The sequence below is a fragment of the Eubalaena glacialis genome, chromosome 8 (assembly GCF_028564815.1).
Source record: "Eubalaena glacialis isolate mEubGla1 chromosome 8, mEubGla1.1.hap2.+ XY, whole genome shotgun sequence".
Taxonomy (NCBI): Eukaryota; Metazoa; Chordata; class Mammalia; order Artiodactyla; family Balaenidae; genus Eubalaena; species Eubalaena glacialis.
The window spans coordinates 67,441,066-67,459,504 of record NC_083723.1 but is presented as its reverse complement, the minus strand read 5'-3'; the positions used below and the strand labels follow the sequence as shown (position 1 = coordinate 67,459,504).

General features: G+C 35.8%; 1 protein-coding gene across 1 annotated transcript in view; it reads left to right on the top strand.

The window, feature by feature from the left end:
• The window catches only part of SDHAF3 (succinate dehydrogenase complex assembly factor 3), a 79,066-nt gene extending 61,069 nt beyond the window's left edge, over positions 1 to 17,997 (top strand). The window contains exon 2 of the mRNA XM_061197761.1: positions 17,774 to 17,997. Within this exon, the coding sequence (XP_061053744.1) occupies positions 17,774 to 17,977 (204 nt within the window). The 3' untranslated portion in view covers positions 17,978 to 17,997. The remainder of the gene's footprint in view (positions 1 to 17,773) is intronic.
• The last annotated feature ends 442 nt before the right edge of the window (positions 17,998 to 18,439 follow it).

The following is an 18,439-nucleotide window of genomic DNA, read 5'->3' as shown; positions in this document are numbered from 1 at the left end:
AGGTGTTGAATCTTTTCAGATCATTTTTATGCATCTGTTGAGATGATCATATGGTTTTTATCCTTCATTTTGTTAGTTGATTGGTTTGATGATGTTGAACCATCCTTCATACCTGGAATAAATCCCACTTGATCATGGTGTATTATCCTTTTAATGTATTGTTGTATTGGGCTTGCTAATAGTTTTGTTGAGAATTTTTACATCTATGTTCATCAGAGATATTGGCCTGTAATTTTCTTTTGTGTTGTCCTTGTCTGGTTTTGGTATTAGAGTAATGTTGGCCTCGTAAAGAGAGTTAGGAAGCATTCCTCCCTCTTCAGTTTTTTGGAAAAGTTTGAAAAGGATAGGTATCAAATTTTCTTTGAATGTTTGGTAGAATTCACCAGTGACACTGTCTGGTCCTGGACTTTTGTTTGCTGGGAGATTTTGATTAGTGTTTCAATCTCTTAACTAGTGATTGGCCTATTCAGATTTGTTTTATTCAGTATTTAGTCTTGGAAGGTTGTATGATTCTAAGAATTTGTCCATTTCTTCTGGGTTGTCCAATTTGTTGGCATATTGCTGTTCATAATATTCTCTTATAATCCTTTGTATTTCTGTGCTATCCATTGTTATTTCTTATCTTTCATCTCTGATTTATCAGAGCCTTCTCTTTTTTCTTAGTGAGTCTAGCTAAAGGTTTGTTGATTTTATCTTTTAAAAGAACCAGCTCTTAGTTTCATTGATCTTTTCTGTTGTCCTTTTAGTTTTTATTTCATTTATTTCTCCCCTGAACTCTTTTATTTTCTTCTTTCTACTGACTTTGGGATTTGTTTGTTCTTTTTCTCATTCCTTTAGGTGTAAGTTTATTTATTTGAGATTTTTTCTTGTTCCTTGAGGTAGGCCTATATTGCTATAAATGTTCCTCTAAGCACTGCTTTTGCTGTAGCCCATAGATTTTGGTATGTTGTATTTTCATTTTCATTTCTATTCAGGTATTTTTTAATTTCTTCTTTGAGTTTTTCATTGATCCAGTAGTTGTTCAGTAGCCTGTTGTTCAGTCTCCACATATTTCTGATTTTACCAGTTTTCTTCTTAGAGTTGATTTCTAATTTCATACAACTGTGATCAGTAAAGATGCTTGATATGATTTCAGTCTTAAATTTATTGATGCTTGTTTTGCATCCCAACATATGGTCTGTCCTTAAGAATGTTGCATGTCCACTTGAGAGGAATGTGTATTCTGCTGCATTTGGATGGAATGTTCTATAAAAACATATCAAATCAATCTGGTTTAGTGCTTCACTTAAGGCCACTGTTTCCTTTTTGACTTTGTCTGGATGATTTATCTATTGATGTAAGTGGGGTGTTAAAGTCCCTTACTATAATTGTGTTCCTGTCAATTTCTCCTGTTAGGTCTGTTAATAATTGCTGTATATATTTTGTGCTCCTATGTTAGGTGCATTTACATTAATAACTGTTATGTCTTCTTGATGAATTATCTCCTTTATCATTATTAATGTCCGTCTTTGTCTCGTTACCTTTTTTGGCTTGAAGTCTATTTTGTCTGATGTGATTATGGCTATGCGTGCTTTCTTTTGGCTGCCATTTGCTTGTAGTATCATCTTCTATCCCTTCACTTTTGAGCCCAAGTTTGTCTTTAGAGCTGAGATGAGTCTCTTGGAGATAGCATATAGTTGGGTCGTGTTTTATAATGCATCTGTGCACTCTGTGTCTGAATTGGTGAATTCATTCCATTTACATTTAGGATGATTATTAATAAATGAGAACTTAGTATTGCCATTTTATGCTTTGTTTTCTGGTTGCTCTCTTTCTCCATTGTTTCTTTTTCCTTATGTTTCTGTCTGCCATTTTCCTTTGGTGGTCTTCTATGTTTTCTCAGTTTCCTCTTTTTCTATATTTTGTGTCTATGTTCTGGATTTGTGTTTTGTGGTTAACATGAGGTTTGTATAAAATGTCTCATAGGTAAAATAGTCCTTTTTGTGATGACAGCATCTTGTCTTCATTTGCCTATATGGGTTCTGTCCTTTTCCTGTCCCCTGCTGCCTGTTTTTGTTGTCTCAAATTATCCTTTTCTATATTGTGAGTTCGTTACCAAATTAAGTAGCTATAGTTATTTTTGCTGCTTTTTTTTCTCTTTAACCTTTATTCTATAATGTGTTAAAAAACCTATTCTGATGTAGAGTTGAAATGTTCAGATTTATCACTTTATGCAAAGTTTTGTGTACTCTTGCCTTTTGTTTCTGGGAGAAGAGCTCCTTTCAACATTTCTTGTAAGGCACGTCTAGTGTTGATGAGCTCCCTCAGAGATGGGAAAGTCTTTATTTCTCCTTCATATCTGAATAACTTTGCTGGATAGAGTGTCCTTGGCTGACAGTGTTTATCACTGAGAATTTTGAGGTGGTCATTTCATACTTGCCTGGACTATAGAATTTCTGGTGAGAAATCTGCTCATTTCCTAGTGGTGGTTACTTTATCAGTTATACATTTTTCCCTAGCTGCCTCTAAAATTCTTTGTCATTGAGTTTTGACAGTTTAAATATAGAATGTCTTGGAGAAAGTGTTTTTGCATTGAGGTAATTAGGTGTTCTCTTAGCTTCATGGACTTGTATATCCAGTTCCTTCCCCAGGATTGGGAAGTTCTCAGCTATTATTTCTTTAGATAAACTCTCTGTTTCCTTCTCCCTCCCTTCTCCTTCTGGGATACTCATTATCCTAATGTTGCCTTTCCTAAAAGAGTTGGATAGTTCTTAGAGAATTTCCTCTTTTTAAAAAATATTTATTTATTATTAATTTTTATTGAAGAATATTTGATTTACAATGTTGTGTTAGTTTCTGCTGTACAGCAAAGTGAATCGGTTATACATATACGTATATCCACTCTTTTTTAGATTCTTTTCCCATATAGGTTATTACAGAGTACTGAGCAGAGTTCCCTGTGCTGTACAGTAGGTTCTTATTAGTTATCTGTTTTATATATAGTAGTGTGTTTATGTCAATCCCAATCTCCCAATTTATCTGTCCCTTCCCCCTTTCCCCCTTGGTAACCATAAGTTTGTTTTCTACATCTGTGACTCTATTTCTGTTCTGTAAATAAGTTCATTTGTACCATTTTTTTAGATTCCACATATGTGATACCATATGATATTTGTCTTTCTCTGTCTGACTTCACTTAGTATGACAATCTCTAGGTCCATCCATGTCATTGCAAATGGCATTCTTTCTTTTTCAATTTTTTTTGGATCTTTATTCTTTTTCTTCTTCTACCTATATTATTTATAGATTTCTATCTGTGGGCTTACTAATTCTCTGTTCCATGGGGTCTGCTCTGTTTTTAGTGCTTTCTAATGCAGTCTTCATTTTGATTATTGAGTTGCTCATCTCCAGAATGTGTTTGGTTCTTTTACCTTTCAATCTTTTTGGTGAAGTATTCCTTCTTGTCATTAATTTTATTCCTGAGCTCATTTCAGAGTTTTCGTGAAGCTTGTTAGTTTCTTTGTGACAGCTATTTTGACTTTTCTATCAGTTAGATCACAATATTACATGCCTTTAAGTTTGGTTTCTGGAGAATTGTCATTCTCTTTTTGTGATATAGTGCAGGGGTCCCCAACCCCCAGGCCACAGACTTGTACCAGTCTGTGGCCTGTTAGGAACTGGGCTGCACAGCAGGAGGTGAGTGCTGGGCAAGGGAGCGAAGCTTCATCTGTATTTACAGCTGCTCCCCATTGCTCGCCTTACTGCCTGAGCTCCGCCTCCTGTCAGATCAGCAGCAGCATTAGATTCTCATAGGAGCGTGAACCCTACTGTGAACTGTGCATGTGAGGGATCTAGGTTGCGTGCTCCTTATGAGAATCTAATGCCTGATGATCTGAGCAGAGGCGGTGATGCTAGTGCTGGGGAGTGGCTGCAAATACCGATTATCATTAGCAGAGAGGTTTGACTGCACAGGGACCATAATAAATCAATTGCTTGCAGACTCATATCAAAGCCCTATCAGTGAGTGGCAAGTGACAATTAAGCTGCATCTTATGGAGTAGACTGGAAATAAGCAACACACTTCAGGTGTCACTGTCTCCCATCACCCCCAGGCAAGACCTCTAGTTGCAGGAAAACAAGCTCAGGGCACCCACTGATTCTGCATTATGGTGAGTTGTAAAATTATTTCTTTATATATTACAGTGTAATAATAGTAGAAGTAAAGTGCACAATAAATGTAATGTGCTTGAATCATCCTGAAACCATTTCCATTCCCACCGAGCCCTGGTCCATGGAAAAATTGTCTTCCACAAAACTGTTCCCTGATGCCAAAACGTTGGGGACTGCTGATATAGTGTTACTGTGGTTCTTCATGGTACTGGATGACTTGTTCCTCGGCTGGTGCATTTGAAATAGCAAACATCTTTCTTCTTTAAAGTTATTGGTTTTAGTTTTGGTTTTTTAATTCTAAGGATTCAACAGGTTAGAAATTAGAGTCCTTTCTTTTGTTTTCCAGTGGGTGACACTATGACACAAGTTTTTTGTTTTTCTTACCTTAGCTGCCTCTGGTTATATTTGAGAGTTGGCACTTTCCACCCTCTACCACCTGTCATAGGTGTTGCCAGTTGACCTTGTTGCTGCTCGTGCCTCGAGGGTTGTTGGTGCCTTGTTGCTGCGGTATTGCTGGCATTGCCACCAGGGGCACTGGGATGGTAAGCACTGCTGCTGTGTCCAGGATCTCCCAAGCCACAGGCTCTGCTGGTGGGGGGAGGGGAATGGGGAGGAGCTGGGGCAAGGTTGCCTCTGCTGTGTCTGGGGTTGTCGTGTTTGCAGGCACCACTGCTCTGAGCAAGGGGTCAGAGTGGTGAGTGCCTCTGTGGCTGGAGGAATGTGGTCATAGGCCCCTCTGCTGCTGCTGCCCAGTTACCATGGCCAGGAGTGCCAACGTGGCCAGGTGTCTGGAGTCACGTGTGCTACCTCCTCTGCTGTTACTGGGCTCCCTGGGGCTGTGGGCTCTGCTGCCACAACTAGGTCGCTGGGATTGCAGGCACTGCCTTTGCTCTTTTTCTGGTTCTGTCTTCTCTATGTGTTCCAGTCTACCCACCTTTAGATGTACAGATGTGTGGATCTCTGGCATCCTAATGTGTTGGGCAGAGGTACCTTTGTTGAGGGCAGATGTTTTAGTGGTTGCAGATTGAAGGGGAGAGACAAAGGGAGCATCTTACTCCACCATGATGTTTTCAGTATCACTTATTACTGGTAATGTTAATCTTGATCATTTGGTTAATGTGGTGTCTTCTAGGTTTCTCCACTGTAAAGTTATTTTTTCTTGATTAGCTCTAAGACTGGGGTTGTTTGTTTTTTGTATCTTTTCATAGTCTGGATTCTGCTGATTGAATTTCCATAGTGATATTTAACATATTCTGTAAATTGGGTTAAATGTAGAGGATATTCAGTGCAGATAGATTTTCTGTGTTAAGTACTTCCATCAGGAGGCCCATAATATCTGGTTGTTTCTCTTGTTGAGTTATTCCTTTAGTTTTTTAAGTCCCAAAGCTGGTTTAAAAAAAAATCTAATACAGTTCATTTTTATTCTTAAAAAAGTCTTTGCCTGCATTTTGCTAATACTTTGCTTTAGAGGTAATTTTATTAGATGGACAGTTTATTTTTATCTTTTAAGTTAAAGTCATGTTATAAAAGATTCTATCTACTTTGTTACCAGTAATTTAATGGTAATCAATTGGATTCAGACTATAGACAAGTTTAATACATAAAGAATAAGAAAGTACAGTGAAGGCATAACTAGTCTCTTAAAATATTTCAATTATTGTCACTGATAAGACTAGGTACTCTGGTACTCTAGGTTCTCTGCCTTTTTAAAAACTCTAGTGAGAAAGAGAATTAGCAAGCCACACTTCAAGTTGTTACCATAGCATGAAGGGTAGTTTTTCCTGTTACAAGCCTTTCCTAACATCATATTTCTGTAGTTTACTGCTGTATTCGTTCCCTGGAGCTGCTGTAACAAATTAGCACAACTTGGTGACTTAAAACAACCGAATTTTATTCTCATACTGTTCTGGAGGCTCTATGTCCTAATCAAGATGTTGGAGGTTCTCAGGGAGAAACCGTGCTTTGCTTCTCCTAGCTGCTGGTGGGTGAAGGCATTCCTTGACGTGTTGCCATGTCATTCCAAACTGTCTCCATCTTCACAATACCTTCTCCTCTGGTGTGTCTAATTTCTCTCAGTCTCTCTCCTTTATGAACATTTGTGATGGTATGTAGAGCCCACCAGGATAATCTCCTCAGCTCAAAGATTCGTAATTTAAATACATCTGCAAACCCTTTACCATATAAGGTAACACAGGTTTCAGGAATCAGGACTTGTTATCTTTGGAGGACACCATTCAACCCACTACATCTTCTCTCACCATACTCAAAGAGTCTTCCTTTGATGGCTTTCTGCTACCTGAGGAAGCACTGTGCATTCTTTTTGGTTCAAGAGATCAAACCATAGGAGTCTTCTAACTTTAGGAAAATTCTGGGATAGCTTTATTCTTAGAGGCTAGCATGACAAGCTTGAAACCAAAGGGTGCTGTAGCTCATATGAGATGTTTTTCTATTCTGTCTTTCTCCCTCTAGGTAGGTTTTCTTGGCAGGGGATCTAGTCAGAAAATTAATATTTTATTGCTGCTTCTCCCTGTATCTGGACACATACAAATTGTCTTAAAGTTGTTGGGGTTTTTGTTTGTTTGTTTTACATTTTTCTTGTATCCTGTCAATAGAGGAATGTTGAAAGTGCATGGGGCAGACTGGTAGGCAATAGAGGGTGACAGCAGGGGGGAAGGGTGTTCTTTTTCCCTGCTGTGACAATCTTTACACTGAAAATGTTCACTGATCATTCCTCTTAGATCTTTTTTTTTTTTTTTTTGGCATTTTATCAAACCAATATGGGCTTGAATTATCAGATTTTTAAAAATTGAGATATAATTGACATGTAGTTGGCCCTCTGTATCTGTGAGTTCTGCAGTTACTAACACAGAGGGCCGACTGTACTACACCATTTTATATAAGGGACTTGAGCATCCTTGGATTTTGATATCCACAGGGGGTCCTGCAACCAATACCCTGTGGATACCAAGGGATGATTGTATAACATTGTATTAGTTTTAGGTCTACAACATAATGATTTAATGTATGTATATATTGTGAAATGACTACCAGAATAAGTTGGTTAACATCCATCACCACACAACATTTTTTCTAGTGATGAAAATTTTTATGATTTACTCTTTAATAACTTTCAAATATACAATACAGTATTGTTAACTATGGTTACCATGTATACATTACATGTCAAGGACTTATTTATCTTATAACTGGAAGTTTGTACCTTTTGACTACCTTCACCCATTTCCTCCCTTCTCTGCCCAGCTCCCTCCCTCTAGTAACTACCAATTTGTTCTCTGAGGTTTTTTTTTTTTTTTTAAGATTCCTCATATAAGTGAGATTATACTATATTTGTGTTTTTCTGTCTGACTTATTTCAGTTAGCACAATGCCCCCATGTTGTTGCAAATAGCTTAATGATATTCCTTTGTGTGTGTGCGTGTATATATATCGTATTATATATGGCATTATATATATAAAATCACATATACCACATTTTCTTTATCCAGGAAGAGACTGTCCTTTCTCCATTGTATAGTTGTGGCTCTTTTGTCATAAATTAGTTGACCACATATGCACGGATTTACTCCTGGGCTATTTCTGTTCCATTGATCTGTTTCTGTTTTTTATTGCAATACCATACTGTTTTGATTACTAAAGCTATGTAATATAGTTTGAAAGCAGGAAGTGTAATGCCTGTTGCTTTGTTCTTCTTTCTCAATATTGCTTTGGCTATTTGGGGTATTTTGTGGTTCCATACAAATATTAGTATTGTTTACTGTATTTCTGTGGAAAAAATGCCATTGGAATCTTGATAGGGGTTGCAATGGATACATAGATTGCTCTGGGTAGTATGGATTTTAACAATATTCTAGTCCGTGAGCATGGAGTATCTCTTCATTTGTGCCTTCTTCCATTTCTTTCATCCATGTCTTACAGTTTTCAGTATACAGGTCTTTCAGCTCCTTGGTTAAATTTATTCCTAAGTATTTTATTCTTTTTGATCCAGTTGTAAATGGGATTGTCTTAATTTTTCTAATAGTTTGTTACTAGTGTATAAAAATACAGCTAATTTTTGTATATGGATTTTGTATCCTGCAACTTTACCAAATTCATGTATAAGGTTTTTTCTTGGAGTCTTTAAGGTTTTCTATGTATGTCATTTACAAATAATGACAGCTTTACTACTTTTTTTTATTTGGATGCCTTTTTTTTTTCTTTTTGTTCTGATTGCTCTGGCTCGGACTTCTAGTAGTATGTTGAATAAAAGTGGCAAGAGTGGACATCCTTCTATTATTGCTGATCTTAGAGGACAAGCTTTCAGTTTTTCATCACTGAGTATGATATTAACTGTGGGCTTGTTATATATGGCCTTTATTATGTTGAGGCATGTTCCCTCTGTACCCAGTTGTTGAGAGTTTTCGTCATAATTGAATTTGAATTTTGTCAGATGCTTTTTCGGCATCTACTCAGATGATCATATGATTTTTATCCTTAGTTTTGTTAATGTGGTGTATCACATTGATTGTTTTGCTGATGTTGAACCATCTCATCCCAGGGATAAATCACATTTGATCATGGTGTATGATCCTTTTAGTGTATTGTTATATTGGGCTTGCTAATATTTTGTTGAGAATTTTTGCATTTATGTTTATGAGGAATATTGGCCTGTAATTTTCTTTTCTTGTTTGTTTTGTCTAGTTTCAGTATCAGAGTAATAATGCTGGTCTTGTAAAATGAGTTTGGAAGTGTTCTCTTCTCTTCTGTCTTTTGGAAGGGTTTGAAAAGGATTGGTATTAATTCTTTAAATGTTTGGTTGAATTTACCAGTAAATCCATTTGGACTTATGTTTTTTGGGAGGTTTGTGATTACTGATTCAATCACCTTATTTCTAATTGGTCTGTTCAGATTTTCTATTTGTTCATGATTCAGTCTTATTTAGTAGGTTTTATGTTTCTAGGAATTTATCCATTACTTGTAGGTTGTCTAAATTGTTAATGGATAATTGTTCATTGTAGTCTCTGATGATCCTTTGCATTTCTGTGGGAACAGTTGTATTGTCTCCTCTTTCATGTCTAATATCATTTGAGTCTTCTTCTTTCCTTAGTGAATCTAGCTAAAGGTATGTGTACTTGGTTTATCTTTTCAAAAAATCAGCTTAGTTTCATTGAACTTTTGTATTGTCCTTTCTTGTCTTTATTTTATTTATTTCTGCTCTGATCTTTGTTATTTTCTTCCTTCTACTAACTTTAGGCTTAGGTTTTTCTTTTTCTCTTTCCTTCAGGTATATAGTTAGGTTTTTTATTGAGGTGTTTCTTTTTTCTTAATGTAGTCATTTATCACTATGAACTTCCCTCTTAGAACTGCTTTTGCTGCATCCTATACGTTTTGGTGTGTTGTATTTCCATTTTTGTTTGTCTCAAGATATTTTTTGATTTCTTCTTTGACCCATTGGTTGTTCAATTTCATGGTATTTAATCACCAAATATTTATGAATTTTCCAGTTTTCTTTTTGGAATTGATTTCTAGCGTAATAATACCATTGTGGTTGGAAGAGATGCTTGATATGATTTCAGTCTTCTTAATCTGTGTCCTAACATAAGATCTATCCTGCAAAATGTGTCATGTGTGCTTAAGAAGAATGTGTACTATGCTGCTTTTGAATGAAATGTTCTGTAAATGTTTGTTAAAATGCTTGTTACACCAGATGGACTTGAATGTTTTCTTACTGATTTTCTGTCTGGATTATTTGTACATTGATGAAAGTATGGTACTGAAGCCCCCTACTATTATTGTATTTCCTGTCTCTCTCATTAGATCTGTTAATACTTGCTGCATACATATTAAAAATGTCATTCTTTTTTGGATGGACCCCCTTTTCATTATACAGTGACCTTCCTTGTCTCTCTTTTAGTCTTTGTCTTAGTCTGTTTTATCTGATGTAAGTATAGCTACCCCAGCTTTCTTTTGGTTTCCATTTGCATGGAATATCTTTTTCCACGTGTCTGTTTGTGTCCTTAAAGCTGAATTGAGTCTCTTGTAGGCAGCATATAGTTATGTCTGTTTTTTAAATCCATTCAGCTACTCTGTGTCTTTTGATTGGATAATTTAGTTCATGACATTTAAAATAACTATTGATAGATATGGACTTACTATTGACAGAGAAGCAAAAGCTGAAAGAGTTCATCACTATTAGACCAGCCTTACAAGCTTCTTTCATAGAGATACTGACAACCTGTGGCAGGGCAATGGGAGCATGCCAGGATGGTGCCCACCTATTTGCAGATCCTCAGTGCTGGGTTGGGGTTTATAGGGAGATTGTGTCTCAGCCTCTGTTACCTTTTTCAGTGTGGATTTTTTCTTATTTACCCAATATGTAAGAGTCGTGCAGCTAGTTTCTGGATTTTTTCAGAGAAAATTGTTCTATGTATAGCTGTAGATTTGGTGTGTTTGTGGGAAGAGAAGAGTTCAGGAGCCTTCTTTGTTGTCATCTTGAACTGGGACCTCCTCCTCACACTTCTGTGTGAAATGCATTTCTAGTTTTCTCAAGAAACATAAGAATTTAGGATAAGCATTAGATTGTTACCTTAATAATTATAAAATTATACCCCAGTGAAATGTTCTAGAATTTTGTATACTTAAATTTATAAGTGTAAAATTATGAAAATTTCCAAAATATAGGAAGAAGAAAATTGTATAAAATACATTCATGTATCCACCACCCAGATTTAACAAATACTGACATTTTACAGTATTTGCTTAAGTCAGTCTTTTAAAAAGCAAATAGAATACTAAAAGTACAGCTAAAACTTTACCCCAGTCTTTACCTCGAAAAACAAGGAAGGGGGAAATCAGTATCCTGACGTTGGTGTCTGCTGTTTCCATGCTTGTTTTCATACATTTTGAACATATGTATATAACTCTAAAGAATATATATTTTCTATACATATGGTCATACTATATAAGTTTCTTTTAGGATTTTTACTTTATGGGTCCTTTTCAACAATCTGACTACTGTATGCCTGGGTGTGGCTTCATTTTGTATTTATCTTGCTTGGGGTTTGCTAAGCTTTTTGAACCTGTACATTTATTTTTCAAAAACAATTTTTGCCTCATTTTATTCTGGGATTCCATTTAAACACAGTTTTGACATTGTCCCACAGATAATTGATCTTAAGTTCTTTTTTTTTTTAACATCTTTATTGGAGTATAATTGCTTTACAGTGGTGTGTTAGTTTCTGCTTTATAAAAAAGTGAATCAGTTATACATCTACATATGTCCACATATCTCTTCCCTCTTGCATCTCCCTCCCTCCCACCCTCCCTGTCCCACCCTCCCTGTCCCACCCCTCTAGGTGGTCACAAAGCACCGAGCTGATCTCCCTGTGCTATGCGGCTGCTTCCCACTAGCTATCTATTTTACATTTGGTAGTGTATATATGTCCATGCCACTCTCTCACTTTCTCCCAGCTTACCCTTCCCCCTCCCCCTCCCCATATCCTCAAGTCTATTCTCTAGTAGGTCTGCATCTTTATTCCTGTCTTGCCCCTAGGTTCTTCTGACCAATTTTTTTTTTCTTTTTTTAGATTCCATATATATGTGTTAGCATATGGTATTTGTTTTTCTCTTTCTGACTTACTTCACTCTGTATGACAGACTCTAGGTCCATCCACCTCACTACAAATAACTCCATTTCGTTTCTTTTTATGGCTGAGTAATATTCCATTGTATATATGTGCCACATCTTCTTTATCCATTCATCTGTTGATGGACACTTAGGTTGCTTCCATGTCCTGGCTATTGTAAATAGAGCTGCAATGAACATTTTCGTACATGACTCTTTTTGAATTATGGTTTTCTCAGGGTATATGCCCAGTAGTGGGATTGCTGGGTCGTATGGTAGTTCTATTTTTAGTTTTTTAAGGATCCTCCATACTGTTTTCCATAGTGGCTGTATCAATTTACATTCCCACCAACAGTGCAAGAGGGTTCCCTTTTCTCCACACCCTCTCCAGCATTTATTGTTTCTAGATTTTTTGATGATGGCCATTCTGACTGGTGTGAGATGATATCTCATTGTAGTTTTGATTTGCATTTCTCTTATGATTAATGATGTTGAGCATTCTTTCACGTGTTTGTTGGCAATCTGTATATCTTCTTTGGAGAAATGTCTATTTAGGTCTTCTGCCCATTTTTGGATTGGGTTGTTTTTTTGTTATTGAGCTGCATGAGCTGCTTGTAAATTTTGGAGATTAATCCTTTGTCAGTTGCTTCATTTGCAAATATTTTCTCCCATTCTGAGGGTTGTCTTTTGGTCTTGTTTATGGTTTCCTTTGCTGTGCAAAAGCTTTTAAGTTTCATTAGGTCCCATTTGTTTATTTTTGTTTTTATTTCCATTTCTCTAGGAGCTGGGTCAAAAAGGATCTTGCTGTGATTTATGTCATAGAGTGTTCTGCCTATGTTTTCCTCTAAGAGTTTGATGGTGTCTGGCCTTACATTTTGGTCTTTAATTCATTTTGAGTTTATTTTTGTGTATGGTTTTAGGGAGTGTTCCAATTTGCTTCTTTTACATGTAGCTGTCCAGTTTTCCCAGCACCACTTATTGAAGAGGCTGTCTTTTCTCCATTGTATATTCTTGCCTCCTTTATCAAAGATAAGGTGACGATATGTGTGTGGGTTTATCTCTGGGCTTTCTATCCTGTTCCATTGGTCTATATTTCTGTTTTTGTGCCAGTACAATACTGTCTTGATTACTATATCACTGATGAACATAGATGCAAAAATCCTCAACAAAATACTAGCAAACAGAATCCAACAGCACATTAAAAGGATCATACACCATGATCAAGTGGGGTTTATTCCAGGAATGCAAGGATTCTTCAATATACGCAAATCAATCAACGTGATACATCATATTAACAAATTGAAGGAGAAAAACCATATGATCATCTCAATAGATGCAGAGAAAGCTTTTGACAAAATTCAACACCCATTTATGATAAAAACCCTCCAGAAAGTAGGCATAGAGGGAACTTTCCTCAACATAATAAAGGCCATATATGACAAACCCACAGCCAGCATCATCCTGAAATCATTTCCACTAAGATCAAGAACAAGACAGGGTTGCCCACTCTCACCACTATTATTCAACATAGTTTTGGAAGTTTTAGCCACAGCAGTCAGAGAAGAAAAAGAAATAAAAGGAATCCAAATCAGAAAAGAAGAAGTAAAACTGTCACTGTTTGCAGATGACATGATACTCTACATAGAGAATCCTAAAGATGCTACCAGAAAACTACTAGAGCTAATCAATGAATTTGGTAAAGTAGCAGGATACAAAATTAATGCACAGAAATCTCTTGCATTCGTATACACTAATGATGAAAAATCTGAAAGTGAAATTAAGAAAACACTCCCATTTACCATTGCAACAAAAAGAATAAAGTATCTAGGAATAAACCTACCTAAGGAGACAAAAGACCTGTATGCAGAAAATTTTAAGACACTGATGAAAGAAATTAAAGATGATACAAATAGATGGAGAGATATACCATGTTCTTGGATTGGAAGAATCAACATTGTGAAAATGACTCTACTACCCAAAGCAATCTACAGCTTCAATGCAATCCCTATCAAACTACCACTGGCATTTTTCACAGAACTAGAACAAAAAAATCACACAATTTGTATGTAAGCACAAAAGACCCCAAATAGCCAAAGCAATCTTGAGAAAGAAAAACGGAGCTGGAGGAATCAGGCTCCCTGACTTCAGACTATACTGCAAAGCAAGACAGTATGGTACTGGCACAAAAACAGAAATATAGATTAAGTTTATTTTTTAATAGTTTTTCACTTTCAGGTTGGATAATTTCTACTGACATACTTTCAAGTTCATTGAATCTTTCTTTTCTCATCTCTAGTATGCTGTTAAGCCCATTCAGTGAGGATTTTTAAATTTCAGATAACTGCATTTTAGAGTTGTAGAGTTTTCATTTGGTTCTTACAGTTTCTCATTTTCTGCTGAGATTTCTCATCTATGCATTTATTATGACATTTTCTTTTATGTATTTGAACATAAATAATAGCTGCTTCAAAATCCTTTGCTGCTAGTTTTAACGTCTGAACCATTTCAGGCATTGCCTTTTCTCTTGATTATGGGTCACATTTTCTGTTTCTTGATGTTTCTTGTAATTTTGGATTTTTTTCTGGACACTGTGAATGATAGGTACATTGTAGAGACATTATTCCACTATGTTCTTCCAAAGTGTATTGATTTTTGTTTTATCAAGCAGTTAACTTGGCAGAACTCAGATTCCAAACTCTGTGTCCCCCTTGACAAGAAGTGTCTATTTAGTTCTCTTTGCCTTAGCTGGGCTTGTAGTCTGTCATGAGCATGCTTAGTTAAGGGGTTAGCCAGAGATTTTGGCAGAGTTTATTTGCAGAATTTGGGGTTCCCCTTTTGTAGTTCTTTTTCTGAGATTTCCCTTTCTTACTTTCCAACTGCTGCTGTTCTCCCACACTGTGCTCTGAGTCCTCAGTAACCTTGCAGCACCAACTGGCATCTTCCCTCAGGAAAAATGCCATAAAAGTGGCAATCTAACCCTGTGTTCCCTGCCATTCTCCATTCTGTCATCTCCTTTCTACTTTCTGATTTGGTTGCTCTCCAGTGTCTTGGGATTGTTGTTTGATTATATTTTGTGTAGACTTTATGTTATCTGCAGGAGGGTTGGTCTGATAGAAGGTACTCCACTATTAATGGGAGTAGAACTCCTTGCATAGCTTTTTTTTTAATGTGGTAAAAATACATATAACATAAAATTTACCACTTTAGCCATTTTTAAGTGTACCACTCAGGGGCATTAATTGCATTTACAGTCTTGTTCATCGGTTACCACTGTCTATACCCAAAACTTTTTCTTAGCCAAACAAACTCTGTGCCCCAAAAGCAGTACATCCCCACTCCCTCTCCCCCAGCCCCTGGTGTCCTCTATTACACTTTTGTCTCTCTAAATTTGCCTGTTCTACATATTTCACATGAGTGGAATCCTGCAATATTTGTTTTTTTGTGTCTGGCTTATTTCAGTTTTAGCATGTTTTCAAGTTTCATCTGTGTTGTAGAATGTATCAGAATTCTTTTTAAGTGTGACTAATATTCCATTGTATGTCCATACCACATTTTATTTATCTATTCATCTGTTGATGGATATGTTTCCACATATTTGCTGTTGTGAATAATGAATGCTGTTATGAACATGGATGTACAAGTATCTGTTTGAGTTCCTGCTTTCATTTATTTGGGGTATATACCTGTAAGTGGAATTGCTGGATCATGTGGTAATTCTTTAACATCTTGAGGAACTGCCAAACTGTTTTCCACAGTGGCTATACCATTTTATATTCCCACTAGCAATGTACAAGTTTCCAGTTTCTTCAGATTCTTGCCCATATGTGTTATTTTCCTTTTATTTATTATCTATTATTATAGTCATCCTAGTGGGTATTAAGTGGTATCTCATTGTGATTTGGATTTTCATTTCTCTAATGACTAAATTATGTTGAGTATCTTTTCATGTCCTTGTTGATGGTTTATATATCTTTGGAGAAATGTCTACTCAAGTCTTTTGCCCATTTTTTGAGTTGTCTTTTTATTGTTGAGTTGTAGGAATTCTTGATATATTCTGATTATTAAATGCTTATCAGACATATAGTTTGCAAATATTTTTTCCCATTCTGCAGTTTCTTTTCACTCTGTCTTCTGATGCACAGAAGTTTTTAATTTTGATGAAATCCAATTTATCTAGTTTTTCTTTTGTTGCTTATGCTTTTGGTGTCATATCTTAGACTCGTAGCCAAATCCAAGGTCATGAAAATTTACCCCTGTTTTCCTCCAGGAGTTTTATGGTTTTAGCTCTTATGTTTGTTTTTCATCCATTTTGTGTTAATTTCTGTATATGGTGGGAGGTAGGGATGCAGCTTTACTCTTTTGCATGTGGAAATCCAATTTTCCCAGCAGTATCTGTTGAAGAGATATTCTTTCCCCCATTGATGGACTTGACACCATTGTCAAAAGTCAGTTGGCCATATATGTAAGGGTTTATTTCTGGATGCTCAGTTCTCTTCCATTGGTCTATATATATCTACCCTAAAGCCAGTATGTTTTGAAATTGGGAACTGTGTATGCTCCAATTTTGTTTCTTTTTCAAGATTGTTTTGGCTCTTCAAGGCCTCTCACATTTTCATATGAATTTGAGTATTGGTTTTTCTATTTCTACAGATGAATAAATTTTTTTAACTTGCTTTTTGGATTCTGATTATTTTAGAGATTTATATTCATGTTAATACAGACATTTAATTCACTTAATAGATTATAAAGAAGTGTCTAAACAAACACTTTATTAATAAACAATGTTTTGCTTTTATAAGGAATGCCACAATGAACATTCTTTGAATGCCTCTTGTCCACATGTTGGAAAGTGTCTTTAGGACAGTAGTTCTCAACCTGGGCAGTTTTGCTTGCAAGGAAACATTTGGCAGTCTTTGGAGACATTTTTGATTATCAAGACTAAGAGGAGGGGTGCTGCAGGCATCTAGTGCGTAGAGACCAGGGACACTATTAAACATCCTACAATGCAGAAACAGATTCCCACCCACCCTATTACAAAGTATTATCCAAATTATACAATTACTTAGAAGTGGAATTTATAAAGCCCTAGGGTGTGTGCAATTTTTTGGTATTATATGAAATGGGTTTCTGTAAAATGTGACAAAGATATTATTTCCAATTCAAATAAAGGTTTGGAATATCTGAAATTAAAGTTTCTTTGGTGATGCTGGTATCTAACAGTTATAAGCAGTTTAATTATCTTAAACCAGATAGAATAGCAGCATTATCCAGAGTTAACTAATTTGTTTACTTACCCAGAGGGTGCACATAATTTAACTTCATGAACTGAAATACAGTGGTACTTCCTGCCTGATTAAAATATTGATTTTAGAGTGAGAATCTGCTTTTAATTAATCTGTGCTAGATAATGGTAGTTGGAATATTAAGTAAGTTGAAAGTGAAGACTGAATGAGAGAAAAATTACAGTGTGAAAAATGTAGAATTTTTTTCTGGCAAAGATGGTTGTTAAATATTGAAAGCTTAAAGGTTTGAAAATTTTTTCTAAGTGTGATTTAAATTAGTTTTTAAATTGAAGACAGGAATGAACCTAAAGAATTTTGAGACCCACTTTTAAGCCTGTAAGACCCATGGCTCCCCCTATGAAAATCTGATGAAAGTTATGGCCCCAGAACTATGTGCATGTTTGTGTACATACAATTTTGTGTATGATTTTTGGGTGGTTTATGCATGCTCTCGAAGCCCATTCATGGACCACTCCTACCTGCCTTGAACCTTCTAGATTTCCAGATTCAGGACTTTGGTAATAAAACTCTTAAAATGCTAAAAATAAGATATATGTATGTGAAATTATCACTGAATAGTAAAGACACAGCTCTATATTGTTCGTGTCTTATTTGCCAAATGCACAAGACTCAGTGATAGAATTCTTTAAGTTCTTCAACATTAAATGAATGAATACAGATCTCATTTTAATATCTATAACCTTCAATTTTTTTCTTTTTACTAGGCATATGCAGCAGTGCTATGGCAACAAGCTAATGAAAACAGACACAATTCAACTGAAAAAGCATGTTTTGGAATCTTCCTACCAGAAGAAAGACTTAATGACTTTCGTGATGAACAAATTGGACAGTTGCAGGAGCTGATGCAAGAAGCTACTAAACCCAATAGGCAGTTTAGTATTACTGAGTCCAGGAAACCAAAATTTTAGTCTATACAATAAAGTTTAACAAAGCATTTCAAATTCAGAGCCCCTTATTTTAACTATCATTGGTTTTTAAAATTTATTTCTTAAGCTTTTAGGCTTTGAGAATGCCTGGTGTTAATGAAATATTTTATCTGGGGATGAATGCTCTCTATACTGTAATATACAAATCAGGATCATAAGTGGATGAAACTTTACATTATTGAAGTAACAGCCTTTGCTGGATAGGATTTGATTTTTGGATTGAACAAGAAAGAATGGCTCTAAAATGGACAAGCTTGTGAAATTTTGCCAAAAATTTTTTTATGTATAAATTCGTTTTAATGCTATTCTTGTTCAAGCATTAGCTTCATGGCTTTAGCTTTATAAGTATATTACGATAATGATTGATAGATGTAGAATTCTGAGGTTATTATTTAATTTCCATTTGCATGGAATATGTTTTTCCATCCCCTCACTTTCAGTCTG